Consider the following 21447-nt stretch of genomic DNA (forward strand, 5'->3'; position numbering starts at 1 on the left):
TCCACATATTAGTGCGGCAGAGCTTCAATATGATCTCGGTATAAGTGTATGTAACAGTACAATTCGAAATTACCTAAGGAGCAGAGAATGCCATGGTAGAATCGACCATAGGAAATACTACATCAATAAAGTTAATAAGAGTAAAAGATTAGACTTTGCTGAAACAAATCTTAATCGGCCCCAAGAATTTTGGAATAGAATGTTTTTCACTGATGAAAGTGAGTTCAGTATATTTCAGTCTGATGGGAGAATTTTCGTGTGGAGAAAAAAAAATGTTGAACTGGAAAAGAAAAAATCTTCATCCCACAGTGAAACAAGGTGTAGTTTGAATACTAGTATGTGGTCCATGAGTTCAGCATGAGTGGAGTCGTTGGCTTTTGCAGTAGGCAGTATGGATCACCAACGTTACACTTATATTCTGAAGGATCATGTAGTGCCTAGTGCCGTAAAATTGGGCATCAGGAACAATTTCATATTCATGCAAGACAACGATCCCAAACATACGACCCACAATAGTTGACTGTGGATTCTCTATAGCATCCCTCCATACCTTCAGGCACCTCCTCAGTCACCAGACATCAACCCAATCGAGACCTTTGGGATTATTTAGAAATATGGCTTAGAAATAGGCATATTACCAGCAAAGAGTCTCTAAAGACTGCAATCATAGAAGAGCAGAACATTCCAGCAAATATTACTTCAAATTTAGTTAATTCTATCCCCAGAAGGTTAGAGACTATTGTACAATGCAAAGTACTGAAATTGAAAAGGAACTGACTAAAGTGTGACCAGTGTGCGAAAACTTTTTGTTGGTATTTTTGTTTGGTATCATTGTGTTTTAATCAAACATAATTGTTTATTTTGAGAATTGTACAATTAATTTGTGTTTATATGTAAACAAATAACAGAGAATGTGTATACTTGTGCGTAACTTGTGTTCATGTCCAACAAGTTGAGAGTATATGATTTGAAGCACATTTATTATTGCTATATATTTTTATTACCCACCGTGTGAATACTTTTTACATTCACTGTATATCCTTCCGAGTCTGAGACATTTGTTGTTCTATTTTTAAAGTTAAATATAATTCTACACTTCAAAAAAAAAAAAAAGTCACAGACATGAGGAAAAATGCTGAAAAAATTCTGCAGGTTACAGTGAGGGCACAAATGAAGGTATATTATACTACACTTCGGGTCTCCGTACATACATCTTATATCATAATCACATGAAGTATGGTATAATACACTATACTCTCAGGAGGATAGGAAAGAATAATATTGTTGAAGTACAGGTTCTACCAGAAGTTTAAGGACAACCCTTCAAAAGAGATGTTGCACTCCTGTCCCTATACTTATGTGAAGCATAACCTGGAACATGAATGAACAAGTGAAGTGCCTTAACTAACGAATGCATTGCGGGTAGCGCCGACGCTATAAGGGGCACTCATTCATACATAGTGTTCTGCAGGTCTTTCACTGCAAACCCAGCATTCTCCAGTCTTTCGTATTTTCTGTCTTCCTATTATAGTCTCCGCATAGGCTATGATCCATATAAATCTTAATGTCGTCTATCATCTGATATCTTCTTCTGGTCCGAACTCTTCTCCCGTTCATCATTCCTTCCAGTGCTTCCTTCAGTAGGAGTTCCTTCTCAGTCAGTGACCCAGCCAATTCCTTTTTCTCTTCCTGATCAGTTTCAGCATTATTCTTTCTTCACTCATTCTTTCCAACACAGCTTAGTCGTTTCCCTTCACTTCGTCGTAATGTCCATGTTAGTCCACCGCTGTGGTCTCGGTGATAGCGTCTTCGCTCCCGTACCCAGCGGGCAGGGGTTCGGTTCCCAGCTTGGGACGAGTTGCCTTGGTGAGGTTTACCCTTCACTCCTATGGATGAATATCAGGTAACTTTATCAGACTATAGGGTCCCACTCATTCTCGCCACTTCCTTTCCTCCCACATCATCCTTTCCTTATCATTCTGATTGTCTTACTTGGTTTTCAGCTCGCGCCTGAGGCGGCCCACCGAAGCTGCTGACTCTCTCGGCCGGTCTCCGTAGATATATCAAGCGTGGTAGCTGGTGGCCAGCAGCAGAATCCACTCCCCTCCCGACGGGAGAGGGAGCTTACACCTCAGACCGTTTGAGGGGGGAATGTGGAGGTTGTTGGGGTGGAATGGTAAACGGATTTGGAAGGATGGCAGGACTGGTCGTTAGGGTGTTAGCAGTTAGGTCAGTTCGGCGTAGATGGAGTCGGTGAGCTTGCAACTCATCCCAGGGACGCACAACAGACTTCAGGTCGCGGTGCACAGGGATGTTTCTCTCCCGCCCTCATTGAGAGAGGAAAGAAGTCCATGTTTCTATCACATATAATGCTACACTCCACACAAAGCACTTCATTAGTCTCTTTCTTAGTCCTATTTCTAATAAAAGCTTCCTTTGCCACTGCTATCCTCCTTTTGACATTAACTGGTTCTACGCTTGAATAAAATTGTTGAGCTGTTTATTCTCGTGATTCTCAACTATATGAACTTTTTATAAAGAATATTCTTTAGAGTTTCTTCAAACTCATGTAACAAATATTTTTGTTAGAATGTACAATTAATATGTTTAATAAACTTCTGTTTCAATAATAATAAAAATAATAATAATAATAATAATAATAATAATAATAATAATAATAATAATAATAATAATAATAATTTGGGAGAAAATCCACAAACTATTAGGAAAAAACGCGGGCATTTTTACTTGAAGTAAGTAATGAGATAGGTTTGGAAGTAATAGCTAGATGAGGAGGCGAGACCTGGCATGTGAGCTGTGCGAGAGTCGAGAGAATGAGCTATCAGAAAGGGAGTTTGTTTCATGATGAATAATAGTATTATTAATCTATCTAAACTCTATGATATAGCCACAGTACATGATAAGGTCATAGGACAAGTCTTGCCTTCTCTACGTAAATCCCGAAAAAAAAACAAACAAAAAAAACAAAGTGTATGATTCTGTCTCGTGGTCAGAACATAGTAGGCCTACGAAATGGAAATATAAAAATTGGAAATTTACCCTCTGAAAAAATTAAAATACCTTGGAGCAACAGTAACAAATACAAATGACACTCGAGAGGAAATTATGGCAAATGCCTGTTATTATTCGGTTGAGAAGCTTTTGTCATCCAGTCTGTTTAAAAAAACAGAAAGTTGGAATTTATAAAATAGTTATATTACCGGTTGTTCTGCATGGTTATGAAACTTGGACTCTCACTTTGAGAGAGGAACGTCTTCGAGAATAAGGTACTTAGGAAAATATTTGTGGCTAAGAGGGATGAAGTTACAGGAGAGTGGAGAAATTTACACAACGCAGAACTGCACGCATTATCTTCTTCACCTAACATAATTAGGAACATTAAATCGAGACACTTGAGAAGAGCAGGGCATATAACACTTACGGGCGAATCCAGGAATGTATATAAGAGACCTGAGGGGAAAAAAAAACCCTTTGGGGAGACCAAAACGTAAATGGGAGGATAATATTAAAATGGATTTGAGGGAGGTGGGATATGATGCTAGGGACTGGATTAGGCTAATCTTGCTCCAGATAGGGACCGATGGCGGGCTTATGTAACAGCGACAATGAACCTCCGGGTTCCTTAAAAGTCATTTGCAAGTAAGTAAATAATAATATTAATAATAATAATAATAAGTATAAGTATAATAATAAGTATAAACATTATTATCAGCAGCGTCACACTTAGTTTCTTTAAAATGTTTCGACCCCAAGGAACCCAAACTAGTCCATCCAGCAGTTGCTCTTCTTCTTTTCTTTCTGTTTTAATTGTATGTGTATATCTTCTGGACAAGTCTGGTCTGCTCCAAGCTCTTTATGAGACTGGGCTCGTTAATTTGATTTTCTTTTATTTTATCCGACCTACTTATTTCCGGCTTGTTCCTTAGAGTTTTTGTGTATTTTATATTTCCGCTAAACATAATGTTGTCCTCGATGGCCTTGACCTGGTCTGTAACTCTGCGCGCTGACTTTCTATCCAGGCGGCTCAAGTTCAATCCTCGGCGAGGTCGTGATGGAATTTATGTGGACAAAGCAGACATTGCAGAGGGTGTTTTTTTTCGGGGTACTCTCGTTTCCCTCTTTCATTCAACGAATAATTCACCTCTTCCTCATTTCACAGGCTATAATATCACCTGTCAATATTAGGAATAGGCTGGGATGAAATCTTGGGGGTAATACGGGTGCCCAATGTTCATATGGGAAGGGCTTAGAGCTCGGGCCCTTGGGCTTATCAGATATTCGTCCGAGGATAAGACCTGGCTATGTCAGGATGACCCAACTCTCAGCATCGGATTCACGAGTGCTACCCCGAGCCGCATGTCACACTTGGACAAAAGTCACATAATACACAGTGGGCCAAAAAAATAGGCACAAAATTTAAATGGTTACATTCCAGTAGCTAATGATTTCACTTGAAAGTTTATTTCACAGTCCTTGTAGACCGGGAAAGTACTGTAATATTTAATTTTTTATCATATTTTATTAAACATTAGTTTTTTTAATTTTTTTGTAAGGCAGTGCAAAATCGATCGTTTATGCCGAACTAAGCATTATGGTCCTACGAGTTCAGCAGGCCAAGCCGTTTGTTGTGCTATCATCATTTGTTTTCTTCCGTTTTGAGTTCTTATTTTGTGAATAATGGGTCGCTTAACGAACGAAGACAAGGTTTTCATTAAACATTTGCACCAATATGATCATTTATCTGCTCGTCAAATTGTAAGAAACTACGCTCAGCGAGAATGGTATGTTTCAAGTGTACAACGATTGATTAGCAAGATACGGACATGATATCCCTCCTGAGAGATTATTGCATTTCTCAGATTCTCTGATGTTTCCGCTGGAGTTTCAAACGAGATTTAATCCTATGGACTATTTTGTATAGAGTCAACTACAAAAAGCAGTTTACTACAAAACAAGAATTCGTAATATTGAACATTTAAGATAACGCCTTCTTGAATGTTGGGATCGGCTTGCTCAAAGACAGATATCCAGTGCCATTGGACAATGGAGAAGACGCCTATAAATGGTTGTGCGGGCAAATGGCGGTCACATAGAGATCATTAATTATTATTAATTTTACCAACATTCAGTTTCTGCATTTTGGAGTAATTAATAAATTGTCTTCAAAAACCACATTTTTCGCATCATTATGTATTAACTTCTATAAAATTGTAATTGAGCCTAAAAAAACATAATAAAAAGTCCTGCTCATCTTTAAAGTCTACTCTTTCCAACAGTGTATTCATTATAAATTAATGTTATGTATTTCCGAAAATAGAGTATTTCTCATTTTGTGCCTTTTTTTTTCCCATTGTGTATATATAGGTCGCACAATGGGCCAAAGCAAGTCTATATGTAATCACAGTCTAGTATATACAGTCGCGAAGCTTAATATGTAGTAAATATGCAAACATTAGATAGTTGCTCACCACTAGGATCGCTAATATCGCCTCATTACAGGCAATGCAAAATAATACCGTCACAGTCTATTGTTTCTAGCATCCTCAAAACTCAAGCTTCGTGACTGTATATAGTAGACTGTGATGTAATTATGACACTATGAAAAAATATATGACTGATGAGAAAGTCATAAATCGAATGTCAGTATTTGTTATTTTGTTGGTATACGGACCGAGTGAGGCGCACAATGATCGTGTTTTGTTACCATAAATGGTCGAGAAAATGGAAGTCATAGGAATGAATAAGTTGAGAAAGCTGAGGAACTAATGGAAGCTTTATTTCGATACGATGGAAGATAAGAGTTTTTTTAATTGAAGGAAGCCTTGAAAACAACGAAATTAGATGCTCTTATAGTACATTGTGTGATTAAGTTGATATGTAATTAAATTGATATGCATAATCATAAAGTTCGCTTGTAAATAATTGAGTTGACATGTACTTACATTGGCAAATTAAGTTTAGGCTACTTTAATTAACCATATTTAAGTTTGCTTTAAATAATGCTTTATTTTAGGATGCTCACTATAATATTATTTAGGATGTTTCTTTCGAATTAGATTTGGTAATTTCCTAGTACCCGACACTCGTTACATAGGTCGTTTTTGTGTTTACGCAGTAGCTCTTTTCTGAAAAGAATTTTAATAGTTTGTTACTAGATGTGATTCTAGTCAGTTTGTAATATATTTTTGGTTCAGGGACATATACATCTTTTATGACTATACAACAATGGCTGACTTAACAGCTTATGTAACGAGTACCGGGTACTAGGAAACTATGATTGGGTCACATTGTTAGTTACGGTATTTGGAAAGAAGTAGGCCTATACATTAAAAATAAAATATAGGGTAATTAAAGACAAAATGTGCTTATCTTTTTATAAGAGCAAACACAGACAATATAAAACTACATCAGAGCCTTCCACGTTTAATGATTTCCTGTCATCTTCTATCACATTCCTAGAAAGTTCATTCATATAAAACAGGCATTCGCCTAACTTCCGACATCTAGCTATGATGAATCGTGTGTTGACAAACGCGTAGTATGTTAAGAGTTTGTGTGATTTGTAAAGTGTGATGGCCATCAAGTCAGATTCGCTGAGGACCTCTCTCCTGATTGTTCATAATATCAGTCAATTGCGAGGTAACAAATCTGAACGTAAACTTACGTAAGCCAAAGACTGCGGGTTGAAAGTTAAATTATCGCGACAGATTATTTGTGCCTTCAATTTGTTGCGTCACATCGCATGTCTCAAAGCTCTTGGTTCTTCTTGCTGTTGCAGTCACTAGCAGAGATGTCTACCGAAGAGGACAAAAAAGTAACAAATGCCGACACGGGTAACGAACCACGGGTGTCCAGTGCTAGTCTAGATATACATTGGCCCCTTGTGCTCTACTACGTCCATTTTCACCTAGGCGCAATCTTCGGACTGTACCACGTCTTCACAGAAGCACGAATACTCACCACCCTCTTCGGTAAGGCCTCCATTATATCAATTCTTCACAATAAGTAACAGTAGTAGTAGTAGAATAAAATAGGATTTGATTTGAGTAGAAAGTTTAACTTCCGAAGTATAGCCGAGGGTGATAATTTCCATGAGAGAATAAAATCGATTTATGCATTACTGGTAATTAAACTCGAGTAAATAAAACATTTTTAATTGTAGGCCTATATGTATTCTTGACGATGTGCTACTTGTGAAGAGTTGAAAATTAATTAAATATGAATTTTATTGTTGGTAATGTGTTTGTTTTCAGATAGAGTGAGATTTTATATTAAGGCGATGAGCTACTGAAATTTCTAAAATTCACCATTTCTGAGCTAGAGAATTGAAATTTTTACTGAATATGTATATCAATATCACAATCACATATTGTAAATCTCAATCTTCTTTCTCATAAACATTAAAAAAATTAACTTTTTTTGTTTTCTTTTTTATTTTCTTAGTGAAAATCCTATTTCTAAAAAAAATATATATTTTTTTATCCAACTTTTTCTTAAAGGTAACACTGCATGTTTTGCAATAGAGCATTAGTAATGCCCAGGGAAAGGATTTATATGTAAATACATATTTACTTATAAAGCTAATATAATTTATATTTTGCATTATCTTTATGTTTCACAATGTGTAGGGTTGAAAAATCCTACTTTTATTTTCCATATTTTTCCATATTTTAGAGTTTAGTACATATTTTCGTTAATTTCCATATATTTTCCATATTTCATATAAAACAGTCCATATTATATTAGGTTTAACAATAAAACAAAACAAAATTCCATTAACTTTTAAAAATACATTTCAACAATAGAGATTTAAACACATGTTCAGTAATCCCTTTAACATCAGAGTTATTTGAAAATTAGCAGTCCTATCAACAATGGGAAAGTAAGTTACAAAACTGTATTAATTTAATTTAAAATTTTTAACAGACTTCAGTTGTGCAGCTCAACAGTTAAATGCCAGTCAGAGTACACATAGGTTCAGTTTTGTAAATCATACTATAAAGACGGTAAATATGCCAAAAGTACGTCATTCAGTCAATTTAAAATCAAAACTAACAAGTTACATTTCAGAATTTAAAGAAGATGGTTTATCAACTGACAATAAAATATTATTTTGTAATTTGTGTCAGTGTGCAGTATCATCTACACAAAAGTTCCTGGTGCAACAACACATTACAACTAGTAAACATCAGGCCAACAAACAACTAAATTCCAAGCAGAGACAATTGTTTTTAACACAACCAACAACATCGAATGTAAGATCTGAGTTTAACATCGACCTGTGCCGTTCTCTCATCTCTGCTGATATTCCTCTCTACAAACTAAAGAATAAGGTCTTCAGGGAATTCCTTGAAAAATATACTCAACATACAATCCCGGATGAGTCAACACTTAGGAAGACGTATGCTCCATCCATCTACGATGAGACAATACAGAAGATAAGAGATGAAATTAAAGATAGTTCAATTTGGGTTTCCATTGATGAGACTCCCGACAAAGAAGGTAGACTTGTTGGTAATGTAGTTATCGGTTTGTTAAGTGAACAATATTCTGAACGAATTCTTTTACATTGTGATGTTCTAGAAAAGTGCAATAACAAAACTATAGTTAAACTGTTCAACAAAGCTATGGGTATCCTGTGGCCAAAGGGTATTATGTACGATAATGTGTTATTCTTTATTAGCGATGCTGCCCCTTATATGGTCAAAGCTGGACAAGCATTATCTGTTGTATATCCTAAATTGACTCATTTTACTTGTGTGGCGCATGCATTTCATCGTGTGGCAGAAGTGGTCAGAGACAATGTCCCTAAAGTAGATTTGTTGATTTCATCAGTGAAAAAAGTATTTCTCAAAGCTCCCAGTAGAGTTAACGTGTTGAAAGAAATGTACCCTGAAATTCCATTGCCACCAAAGCCAATTTTAACTAGATGGGGTACATGGCTAGAAGCAGTTGAATATTATGCCGAACATATAGACTCTATTAACAATGTTCTCCTTGCATTGGACTCTGAAGATGCAGTCTCAATTGATACTGCGAAAACAGTTACCTGTGACATAAGTGTGAAGAATGACTTAGCTCACATTCAGCATACCTTTTCATGCATCATAAAAACGCTCAAAAGTCTCCAAAATAGGCACCTTTCACTATCTGAAAGTTTTGAAATTATAAATAGTACTGTGGAACAACTGAATCGTGGTAGAGGTAAAGTTGCAGATGCAGTAAGAGCTAAGGTGGACACTGTACTTTCAAAAAACCCTGGATATGAAGAACTACAAAAGGTTGTTGCTGTGATGAGTGGTGAATCAACAGTGAAGATTAACTTGGACTTATCCCCAGCAGACATTGTGAAATTGAATTATGTACCAGTTACTTCTTGTGACGTCGAACGCTCTTTTAGTCAGTATAAATCTATCCTCAGAGACAATAGAAGAAGATTCACTTTTCAGCACTTGAAAGAAATGTTTGTAACCTATTGTTATGGTAACAGACAATAAAAATTGTGTTTTGTTGAAACTACATTGGAAGATAAGGTACGTCCATTATATTTTTTGTTTAGTTTGATTAAAATGTACCAATATTTAACGTACATAGTCATTTTTTTATAATTTTAAGTCCATATTTAATTCCATATTTTGGTAAAAATCCATATTTAATTCCATATTTTGGTAAAAATAACTACATATATATTTACATATTTCATATATTTTTAGTCCATATAAATCCGTTCCCTGGTAATGCCCTACTCTAATTTATTCACTTGTAAAGAAAATAAAATTTATTCAATATTCAAATAGTAATAAAAAATATTGCTTTACATATAATTCTCCAGCAATAAAACTATGCTGAATACAGCCAATCAAATGCTCCATTTCACAACAGAAATATTAATGAATTCAGGATCAGAATTTCAAATAAGTTGAACCTTTTTTTTTCAGCGTCTTAGTGTAGTTCATATTATCTTATTATTTCTGGTCTCTTACTGCAGCAATCTTCATTGGATTACTAACAGTCCTCTCAGCAACTGCAGGAGCGCACAGATTATGGGCACATCGATCATATAAAGCTAACGAAAGTCTCAGAATATTCCTGATGATCTGCCATACAATGTTGGGTCAGGTCTGTATCCACACAAGTATAATAAAAAGAACTAACAGCAGTATAATCATATCTTTGTCAATTGATATCAATTATTATTATTATTATTATTATTATTATTATTATTATTATTATTATTATTACGGAAAAGGTATTGTGTGTCTTTCACATGTTAAATTTTATTACCTTGTTAACATATTTCGGCCTGCTATTGACCATCTTCAGAACTGGCTGTTGTAGGTCTTGGCACCTTTTGTTTTGTTTTCTGTGGGGTGTGTTTGTGTAGTGAAATGTGGAGTCAAAGAGTATGTGTTCTGAAATTGAGTTGTGTGTTGAGAATTTCATTTGGATGTGTTTTGTGCGTCTGTATATTTCGTATTGTATACACAACACGTCCAATCACTCAACACAATACAAACAAGCTGCATTCCGAACAATGGTACACAGATTACTCAACACACCAATGAACCAACATGATTACAAAGAGCTAAACACAATCAAATACATAGCACAAGAAAACGGAAACAACCCCAACATAATAGACAACATAATACAAAAGACAAAACATAATCACAAAAAACATAAGAATGCAATACAAACACAAGAACACAAAAAATATATCACACTAACATACGAAAACAAAAACACACACAAGACTGCAACCTCATTCACGAAATTAAATTACAACATCGCATACAAAACAAATAATACTGTACGAAAACATCTCAACACACAAACAACACAAAAAAACAAATACAACCACACAGGCAGATCATTTCAAACACATTACAAAGAACACATCACAGCCATAACAAAATTACAAAACACTTCCACATATACAGAACACATCACAAATGCTAACCACACCTACAAAGACATCAACACAGACATGGAAATTCTACACATCCAACCAAAAAGCCAGAAACTAAACACACTAGAACAATACGAAAGAGAGAACCAAATTATATTTAAAATTCACAACATTCAATAATTTCTTGACTAATTGTATGACACTAACATCTTTCATGATTTCAATAGAAACTTCTCCATTACAGTGCACTATATATGACTGGGTTCTGGATCATCGTGTGCATCATAAATATTTTGGCACAGATATTGACCCATATAACAAAAAACGTGGATTCTTTTATGCACACTTCATATCAAACCTAAGGAAACAACATCCCGACTTCAAGAAATATGCAGCTACCATCGATATGTCTGACATCGAGGCTGATCGTATTGTTATGTTTCAGAAAAGGTAACAATATTAGTACTTATAGTAATTCAAGTATTTATTAAAATAAGCCTTTAGACTGCCTCCGTGGTCTGTTGGTCAGCATGCTGGCTTCCAGAGCTGGAGGTCCCGGGTTCGATTCCCAGGCTCTGGAAATTTGTATAAATGTGAGTGTGATTGTGAGTGTGCCCGGTTAATACGATTATTAATTAATTAATACGAGTATTAATTAGCCAACCTTCAAAAATATAAAATACAATATATCAGGACTGTCGCTGGAAAGTAACCTGAACAAAAGTTTCACCGTCACATTGTTGACAAGTAACTCCATCAGTTAGCACAACCATAAAGCACTAATAGATGCTGTAGAGTTAACAACGAAAAGAAAAAGAAGCCTTTATTGTACATTCAAAAAAATCTGTCAAACAGCACTGCTTCATAGCAGACATATTATTGGCAACGTAGATTACATCATTAATTTAGTTTCATTTTTCTTTTACTATTGCAATCCATGTCTGAAGTGTTGGTAAAATGTATTTTTTTCTGTTACATAATATTTTGATGTTTACTTCATATGCAGTGTATTCCCGATGTCATGTTTCTGTGTAAAAGATTCTAATTTGATTCTTAAAGTGCTAAATTGTCAACATTAACTTGCTAAATCTACCATTTCTAGTAATAAACTATTCTAGTCACCTATGTCTCTCTTTTTCAAAAGTGTGATTGTGATGCATCTTTTCCAGTCATTTGGTATTCTTTCACTAGTGCATACGATGTTACATATATATATTTTTATCAAGTAAATTTTTTCCTCCATATGTTAATAATTCGTTATGAAGGTTATCTATTCCAGCTGATTTTATATTTCTCAGATTTCTTTTTTCTTCATTTCATGTTTACCTTTATTTAAAAAACAAAGAAACAAAAGAAAAGAAAGAAAAAATGTCTAAACTACTATGACAGAAAATTATTTTAACTGATAATTTTTGTTTATTGTATATGATTATTAAGTCTATCACCATTTTTAACTGACAATATTTTCAAAAGTAAACTATAGTAATGTTGATGAATTAATTTCACATATAAATCAATAATGATACTACATATCGAAGGCATCATACTGTAACGGCATATCAACAAAAGCAGCGTTACTGAAGTATTTTGATGGAACCTATTTATGTCTGAAAATCGCAATGGACATGAGAAAGAATCAAAGAAAGTACCTTGTCATGTAGACAAGGATAGGAGAAATTATTCTATATTTAAATGGCTCTAGTTTTAAGTTACAGTTTTGTTGTTAATTGTATTCTAATTTTTGAGGTTATAATTTATTTACAATTTCCCCAGAATCAAAACAATTTACAAGATAATTTCAACTTAATTCTTTAAACTTTAATGTTTTCAGCTCATTCATTTGAAGTCCATATAATTTTATTGTGATATCAGTGTCTGATTTCGCATTAAACAGGTATTACTGGCTACTGATGCCAGTGCTGTTCATTTTGCTACCTTGGAATGCTCCCGTGGAATACTGGAATGAAAGTATCATGACATCCATGCTTGTGGCTATACTTCTTCGCTGTACAATAGCAATCGAATGCTCAATGCTCATCAATACAGCGATACATGTGTGGAATATTGGTGAAGAAGGAAAGTAAGTAATTCCCTCAAATTTAGCTGATTACAAACTTCTATTTTTATTAATGATTAATCATAAGTTTTAGCTTCCTGCGATCTTATTAAAAATTCGACATATTTTCAATAAATTCATCATCATCAGTAGATGTTCCCACTCAGTTGTGAATCGTCTCAGAAAAAATTACATTTCAAAAATTTTATAAGGATATTCATGAATATGTTCTATTAGAACACAGTATAATATTATCTAATCATAATATTAATAAATATACCGTAACATAATAATAATAATAATAATAATAATAATAATAATACACAAAATTTAAAATACCAATAACGTAAACTGTAAACAATTTTAATAATAACTCCCTCTGACAAAATTCTGCTACTTTAAAGTAAATGAAGAATTTTCATGTGTCTGATACCCACTTCAGAGCCATTTTATCCCAGTGACAACTACCACCAGTCCTGCCGATCAGCAGGCCTTGAGAACTCAGTCTTTCAATTGTCGCTTCCCTCCAAATCTCTGCATCCCTTCGTATAACCTCTCTACCACCTATGATAGTACCGGAGGAGAGCTTTATTCATAACCTCCGATTCCTCTGCCAGTTGCAGTTGCTCTGCTGAGCACAGTACTTACACCAAGGCTTTAAATCTACCAGGCGAATAAATAAATATACACAAATATTTAACACAGGATTTAAAAACGTTTTGGTTAAGAGATTATAATGTAATTAAAAATAATTTCATCATCAACATTATCATCATCAGCAGCAGCAGCAGCAGCAGCAGTAGCAGCAGTGCTTGAAAAATAACTCTATGTTATGAGTGAAAAAAAAATTGTAATTTTTTTTAATTGCACCTCTGTTGTTCGACCATGCTGACTAGTGAAATTTTGTCTGACTGGCGAGCCACCATAAAATTTTTAGAGCCATGATTATCATCCTTTATGCATTAGGCATATCGTCGTTGTTCCTGCAATAACTCCTATGTGACATAGGCTATTTATCGATTTACAGATTTCTGCTCTATTAAATAATTTAAATAGTGATACAGCAAATAATAAAATCTCCTATATGTAATTATATTTCTTTCTTTTGAAAATGTAAGAATTCATAATCTCCTATGTACCACAGGCATAGAATGAATAAATGTGTTTTTTCTTTCTACTGAAAAATTTTATATTTTGCACATAGGAGTTATTGCAGGAACAATGACGATATATTGCCTGTAGAAAAACATATTTGTTCAATTCAAGTGCAAATAACCTCAGTAACAGTAAATTTACAGAAACCAAAAAACAACTATGATTAGACTGTCAAATGTTTTAATTAGTTATACCAACAAAAATATACATAAACCGAAACCAACAAAAATATGTTGTTGTTTTCTAATGCCAGGCGATTGACAATAAAGTCATTTGACCTCTTGCACTCCAATATTTTTCAAAGATATTATCATGGCCAGCCACTGAAGCACAGATTTTGAGGTGTTCCGAATCCATTTCTTGGTTTGAGTTGCACAATGGGCAGTTAGGGGACTGATATATTCCAATTCTATGCAGGTGTTTGGCCAAACAGTCACGGCCTGTTGCCAATCTAAATGCAGCTACAGACGATTTTCGTGGTAAATCGGGAATTAACTGTGGATTTTGATGCAGAGAGTTCCATTTTTTCCCTTGAGATTGTGTTATCAAATTTTGTTTGTTGAAGTCTAAGTATGTAGATTTAATAAATCTTTTCACAGAGTAATACGTAGATTTAGTAACGGTCTGTAAGTAGCAGTGCTGCCCTTCTTTGCTAAAGCATCTGCATTCTCGTTTCCCAGGATTCCACAATGGGATGGTAGCCATTGGAATACAATTCTTTTATTGAGTGATATTAATTGAGAGAGCATTTTAGTTATTTCTGCTGTTTGAGATGAAGGTGTGTGTTTAGAGACTATTGATAGAATAGCTGCTTTGGAGTCTGACAATATAACTGCATTTTTAAATTTATTGATGTGGCATAGAAGATTCCTGAGACTTTCACTTATTGCAATGATTTCTCCATCAAAACTTGTTGTTCCATACCCAAGAGATCTATAAAGTGAGAAGAGACAGCACGTAACACCTGCACCGGCACCTTGTTCTCTGGAGATCAAGGATCTGTCAGTGTATAAATGAAGTCAGTTTTGTGGAGGGTACCTAATATTAATTGTCTCTAAAAACAATTGTTTTAGTATTCCAGTGTTTACATCTGATTTTAGTATTTCTTCTGTTAAATTTAGATTATATTCTATATTTAATAGAGTTAAAGGGTTTGGTTTTATTTGTATATTTTCTTTTAAATTCGGGATATTGATTTTCTGTTTTAATTCTTGAACAATGGATATGAAACTTTTTTGAGTTTTCAATCTACAGAGAGGACTGTATGAATGCCAATTGTTTCCTGGTGATCTAATAAGTTTTTCATATTGAATCAAGAAAAATATACATAAAGCGAAACATGCCAGGTAAATGATTTTTAGCTTGCTAGAAATCAGACGAGATCTCGATGCCAAGATATTACTGAGAGAGGCATGGAGCATGGCTAATTTTATACGCAACTTCGGCACCCTCATGCCCATAGTGAAAGGAAGTGGCATCATTAGACGTAGTCACATAGGTTACATTGGTTCATGGCCTAACTACTAACAACATTAGCATTCGGCTGTGGCTTACAGTCTTATTACAGTAAGAATTTGAAATTCTAATATCAACTGTTTCACCACGGATCCCTGAAGGGATGTCCATACTTGGCAGGAGAAAGACGTGTTCTACATAAAAAATTTGTTCTTTAAGAAGAATTAAGAAGAAGTGTCATACTATATTATTCTGAAGTAATTAAATAATTTATGTTGCAGGGCAAAGGATGACGGCAATTTGCAGTTCTTCGTAACAAAGAGCTACTGGCCAGAGTACCATTATATGGTGCCATGGGACTATAAAACTGGAGAATTTGGGAACTATGGAGAAGGTTGTACTTCAGCATTCATTCGTATGTGGGCTGCATTGGGCTGGGCAACAGACCTGAAAACCTTGGATGTCAGCTCAATCAAAAATGTTCTTGTTAAAGCAATAGACACTAAGAAGCCTGTAGTAGAATATCTTCAAGATGAAGAAAATTTTTCCAAGGCATACAACGAAGAAGAGCAATATTTGAGACCTTTCAAATAACTGTAAATTAAGTGAAATACAGTATACAATTTATATAGAATATTAGCCTACTAATTCTTTGATGTTTAAAAACTTTGCAAGTCTGCATTTTATACGTGTAGAATGAATATAGAAGTGACATAGTACATTCTAAAGACTGAAATACAGGTTCATTGCATTTTATCACCTTAAAGTTAAGCTTCGTGCATCATTATTTCCTTGTATCACGCTATTTAAATAAACATTTACAATAGATACAAATAAGGGCGATATAATTAATTTTATTTTTTTATATCTTGAAGAAGTAAATCATTTAGTGTTAGAAAAACTACAGAATTGATTAAAGGATGTGAGAAATTCAAATACCTATGGATAAAAATTACAAAAGGTGGCTAGCTCGAAACAGAAATTAAAAAAAGGACAATGAAAGAAAGATCAATGATAAGGTTAAATGGAATCATATGAGATAAACATATTTTTAAAACAATAAAAATAGATATACAGTTTAACTTGCTTATAATGATCAAGGTTGGTGCAACACCTCAGTTACAGAAATAGTCATTAAAAAGTACGGTTTTTAACTATATTACACAAATGGGATTTATTATTATTATAACAACAGAGACTGTCATTGAGAGGAATTCGCAGATAACTGGTAATGTCATTAGTGATCATTTACTGTGATAAAAGAAATTTATGAGCCAAGAATTGGAATTCTAAGCCTACATTAAACAGAAAGTGTCGAGGAGAATTTGCTAGTAGCTGGTAGGCACAACCAATACCACTTTCAGTTACTGTAACAAAAGCATTTTACGGGCCAAGAACTGGAATTCTAAGAAAAGATTGTGGAGTGTGGGGTAGGTTATGCCAACAATTTTTATAAACAATAACAGTTAAGTTGTGCACCATACCATAATCAGGCATTCGGTTCAGACTGTAACTTCCGACATTCAGTTTGAAAAGAGATGTTACTACTCGTATCTCATTAATAAATAATGCTACAAGGTTGCCCCCTATCAGTATTATTTCCCCTTTCAGTTGTACACCTTTTATATTAAACAATTTTGTATTTGGTGCTTGCGTACAAAGTTATTTTGGGTGGTCAAGATAAATAGGACACCTATATAAATTTAAATTGCAGTAATATACAAAATACGTAATATTGTGAATTTTATTTAGTGTATTTAATTTCTTCTTGTAACAACACTTGTTTACTGCGACATAATTTCTTTAATCCCTTTGATCAAGCTATAACCACAGTCTAGTATATACAGTCACGAAGCTTGAGTTGTGAGGGTACTAAGAACAATAGACTGTGCCAGTACTATTTCGCATTGTCTGTAATGAGGCGATAGTAGCAATTCTAGTGGTTAGCAACTAACTATGGATGCATATTCCCTACATATTGAGCTTCGTGACTGTATATATTAGACTGTGCTATAACCAAGTTCAACTGTAAATGAATCATTAGGAATGTGACAACTTATGGAGCAGATTTTGTATGAATCAGTCTTCTTAATGTATCCAGCTGTTTGCTGACAACATGAAGTCCACTGTAGTCTATTCAGTTGTTGTTTTTCACGAGAAATGAGGAGTATTTTGATCGGTGTTCATTATAGATGCCTGTTGCTAGTAGCCAGAGGTGGGGTGTAGTCAATATATACTGCACGGCTTTGTCTTCTGCAACTGGTACTGATGATTTTAATTTACTTCTTTTGTGGTTTATGGATGGACAGTAACTTTTGTATGAAGAATGTGAACAAAGAAATTTTATCAGAGAACTTTGATAGTGTAATATCAGCCTTAGCAAGGTAAGGTATATTTTTTATTTATTGTAAAAATTTTTCTGTGTTTCTCTGTACCTTAATTCATTTGAGTGTTCAAATGTTTTCCCTTTCTTAAATAGCAAACTCTTTTTCCCCAGTTTTAAATTTCGCTATTTACAGTTTTTATTGCAATTTATCCACCAAGTAGAAGTATGGGATTTCAGATGCCCTTACAACTGTAGTTTTGGATATGTTATTGCTTTTGTGTTAACAAGCCTATCTGCTACATTTTATACTTAAAAAAAAAAGTGTCTTTGAGAATTCATGTCTATGACTTCAATGGGATTATGATATTTAGCAGTTTTCAGAATATGATACAGTTCATGGAATAAAAGCCTTCTGTTCTGTCTTCTTTTTTCTCTCAGAGCAAAATTTTTGTTACAACTAAAGAAACTATGTACACTTACAATACATCTTTGAGTAATTTCTTTTAAGTATCAATGTTGCATTTTCATTATGAATCTCGTAATAAAATGAACACTGTTGTCGACTGTAGCATTATATTGTCCATGTCGTCTTCTTTGAACTTCATATTTGTAACAATTCCATTATGTATGTGCCTTAGTTCGTCTCATTCTTGCACATAAAATTCTGTATTAAATTTCAGTTTCTGTTGAAAGAATACTGTGAGACAAGAACAATTGTATTTACAGATTGCCTACAAACTAATAATAATATTATTAAAAAAACAATAATATCTTATGTTTTAGTTCACTACTACTAAAATAAACTTTTACCACATCATTGGGCTTTGGTTTCACCAGCATTATTCTTCCACTTTGAGTTTTATAGTCCTTACCACTGAATCCTTTTTTACTCCTGTCCAGTTTTTTTTTTTTTTGTTATATTTTCACAGAACTCATCACCAAATTTTCTTCCATGATTAAAGATTACATGAAATCACATAATACAATGTACACGTAATTAGCTCTTAGATCTTAGCTAACCGCTCTTAAACATATACAGCCCTAACGGTCCTGGACCCCGGACTCATTTCACCGGTATTATCACCTTCATTTCATTCAGACGCTAAATAACCTAGATGTTGATACCCAATAAAATAAAATACAGCCCTACATTTATGAAACTAAGTTAAATCGTGAGCTTAATATACGAGATATGGACTTAGACCTCCTATGAGACTTTGGCAATGGAATACAGGATTATTATCTGTAAAATAAAAAAGTTAAAAAAAAGATATAGATTTTTGGCACTAGGCTCCCTACTTTTCCACCCTTCAATTATGACAGTATAATTTATAAAAGGCTAATTGGGATTTCCCGGCCTCTGATTGGGTCAAAAATCCTGATATTATTTTAACCCTTGCTGTAAATTTTGGTGAAGTCCAGAGGGCTCAATTAGTCAAATCCACTCTCCTCAGCTCCACGCTAGGGCCTCTTGGGAGCTCTTAAGATGCGAAAGAGAGAGTGGTGTGCGGAAAGTAACAGAAAGCTACTGCATTTATCCTTCCCAAGAAAAACTGCAAACATAACACGATGAGTCTTTCCATGGTAAAAGATTCCAGACGTAAACTATCCCCCCATTCGGATGTCCAGGAGGGGGATGCTGGGGTCGGAGATCATATGCGGAGACTAAGAGGAAGGCAGAAAATAGGAAAGATTGGAGAATGCTGTGTTTGCAGTTAAAGACCTCCCCTTGGGCAGAACACTTATTTATGTTGTTTTCTAATGCCAGGGATTTGACAATAAAGTCATTTGACCTCTTGCACTCCAATATTTTTCAAAGATATTATCATGGTCAGCCACTGAAGCACAGATTTTGAGGTGTTCCGAATCCATTTCTTGGTTTGAGTTGCACAATGGGCAGTTAGGGGACTGATATATTCCAATTCTATGCAGGTGTTTGGCCAAACTATCATGGCCTGTTGCCAATCTAAATGCAGCTACAGACGATTTTCGTGGTAAATCGGGAATTAACTGTGGATTATGATGCAGAGAGTTCAATTTTTTCCCTTGAGATTGTGTTATCAAATTTTGTTTGTTGAAGTCTAAGTATGTAGATTTAATAAATCTTTTCACAGAGTAATACGTAGATTTAGTAACAGGTCTGTAAGTAGCAGTGCTGCCCTTCTTTGCTAAAGCATCCGCATTCTCGTTTCCCAGGATTCCACAATGGGATGGTATCCATTGGAATACAATTCTTTTATTGAGTGATATTAATTATTGAGAGAGCATTTTAGTTATTTCTGCTGTTTGAGATGAAGGTGTGTGTTTAGAGACTATTGATAGAATAGTATGTATATATGTAATTATAAAACTTAACAAAATCAAGAAGTTGACAAAAAAAATTGCTTAATAAGGGGAAAATTTGCAGGAATATTTTATTTTTAGTCATATCAATACAATATACCAGTATGTTGTTAAGTAATGATGAGTTCTTGGAAATAACTCTCTTGCTCTCCTATATTTCTCACACATAGTGGGTTTAGAAGAAAGGGTTGGACATCACTGAAGATGATTCTGATCCTCCATTTCTTCTTGAAGACTGCACAGCGGATAAAGTGGTGATGAAAAAATTTCAATTTTGTTCAAGTGCTTTGACATACAGTCGTGCCCCGAGAGTAATCGAAGTACACAACTGCACTTTTCTTTGGATCCTTGGGAATTACATTTTGTTGCACACTGAGACACTCCCACCTTTTATTTTTTTAAATTTTGTGGAAATTATTTGATATTATATCTTGATATTTTGAGTTGATTAATCTTTTAACTGTTGAAAATGATTAAACTGACATGGGGTTTTATAAGATTTTACTTCCCTTCTTAGCAAGACAGTCAGCAGTTTCATTACCAGATAAGCCACAGTGTCCTGGCACCCATTGGAAAACTATTCTTTTGTTAAACTTAATCAGATGATGCATAACTTTCCAACCAGTTATTTATTTTTACTTCTAGGTGATAGATCAGGTGTTATAGGAGTAATAGCTGCTTTAGAATCGCTAAATATGACAGCTTGTTGAAAATAAGAGATCTCATAAAACAGATTTTGAAGTGTTAAAGCCAGCCCGGATGGCTCAAGCGGTAGGGGCACGGCACGTCCCTATCACTTGGTCCGAAGGGTTGTGGGTTCGAGTCCCGCCTCGGGCATGGGTGTTGTATTTGTATTAGTGTAAGTAAAAAACAAGGGAAAAACAAATGAAAACGAAAACAGAAAACATAATAGATAACTTTGGTAAACGGCCTCTGGCCGGTCTAAATTAAAAAAAAAAAAGTGTCGAATAGATGTCTTCAACTTTTCCATGACAATTTGTAGCTCCATAACCTAAGGATTTGTAAAACGAGAAAAGTTCACATACTACTAGCACTTGCTCTATTTTTGTCGAACAGTAGGGCTCCATCAGTGAAATTATGTAGCCATCCTTCTTTAAGGAATCTACTATGAATAGCTTCCAATTTTGGAAAGTCATTTTTCTTGGTAGCTTTAACCAGGTC

General features: G+C 34.5%; 1 protein-coding gene across 1 annotated transcript in view; it reads left to right on the plus strand.

Annotated features, from left to right (window-relative positions):
• Positions 1–18739, plus strand: part of LOC138712211 (acyl-CoA Delta-9 desaturase) — a 66337-nt gene extending 47598 nt beyond the window's left edge. The window contains exons 2-6 of the mRNA XM_069843739.1: positions 6800–6992; positions 10010–10140; positions 11175–11380; positions 12825–13010; positions 15878–18739. Of these exons, the coding sequence (XP_069699840.1) occupies positions 6812–6992; positions 10010–10140; positions 11175–11380; positions 12825–13010; positions 15878–16190 (1017 nt within the window). The 5' untranslated portion in view covers positions 6800–6811 and the 3' untranslated portion in view covers positions 16191–18739. The remainder of the gene's footprint in view (positions 1–6799; positions 6993–10009; positions 10141–11174; positions 11381–12824; positions 13011–15877) is intronic.
• Positions 18740–21447: the final 2708 nt, after the last annotated feature.

This window comes from Periplaneta americana, chromosome 13, assembly GCF_040183065.1.
Source record: "Periplaneta americana isolate PAMFEO1 chromosome 13, P.americana_PAMFEO1_priV1, whole genome shotgun sequence".
NCBI classification, from domain to species: domain Eukaryota; kingdom Metazoa; phylum Arthropoda; class Insecta; order Blattodea; family Blattidae; genus Periplaneta; species Periplaneta americana.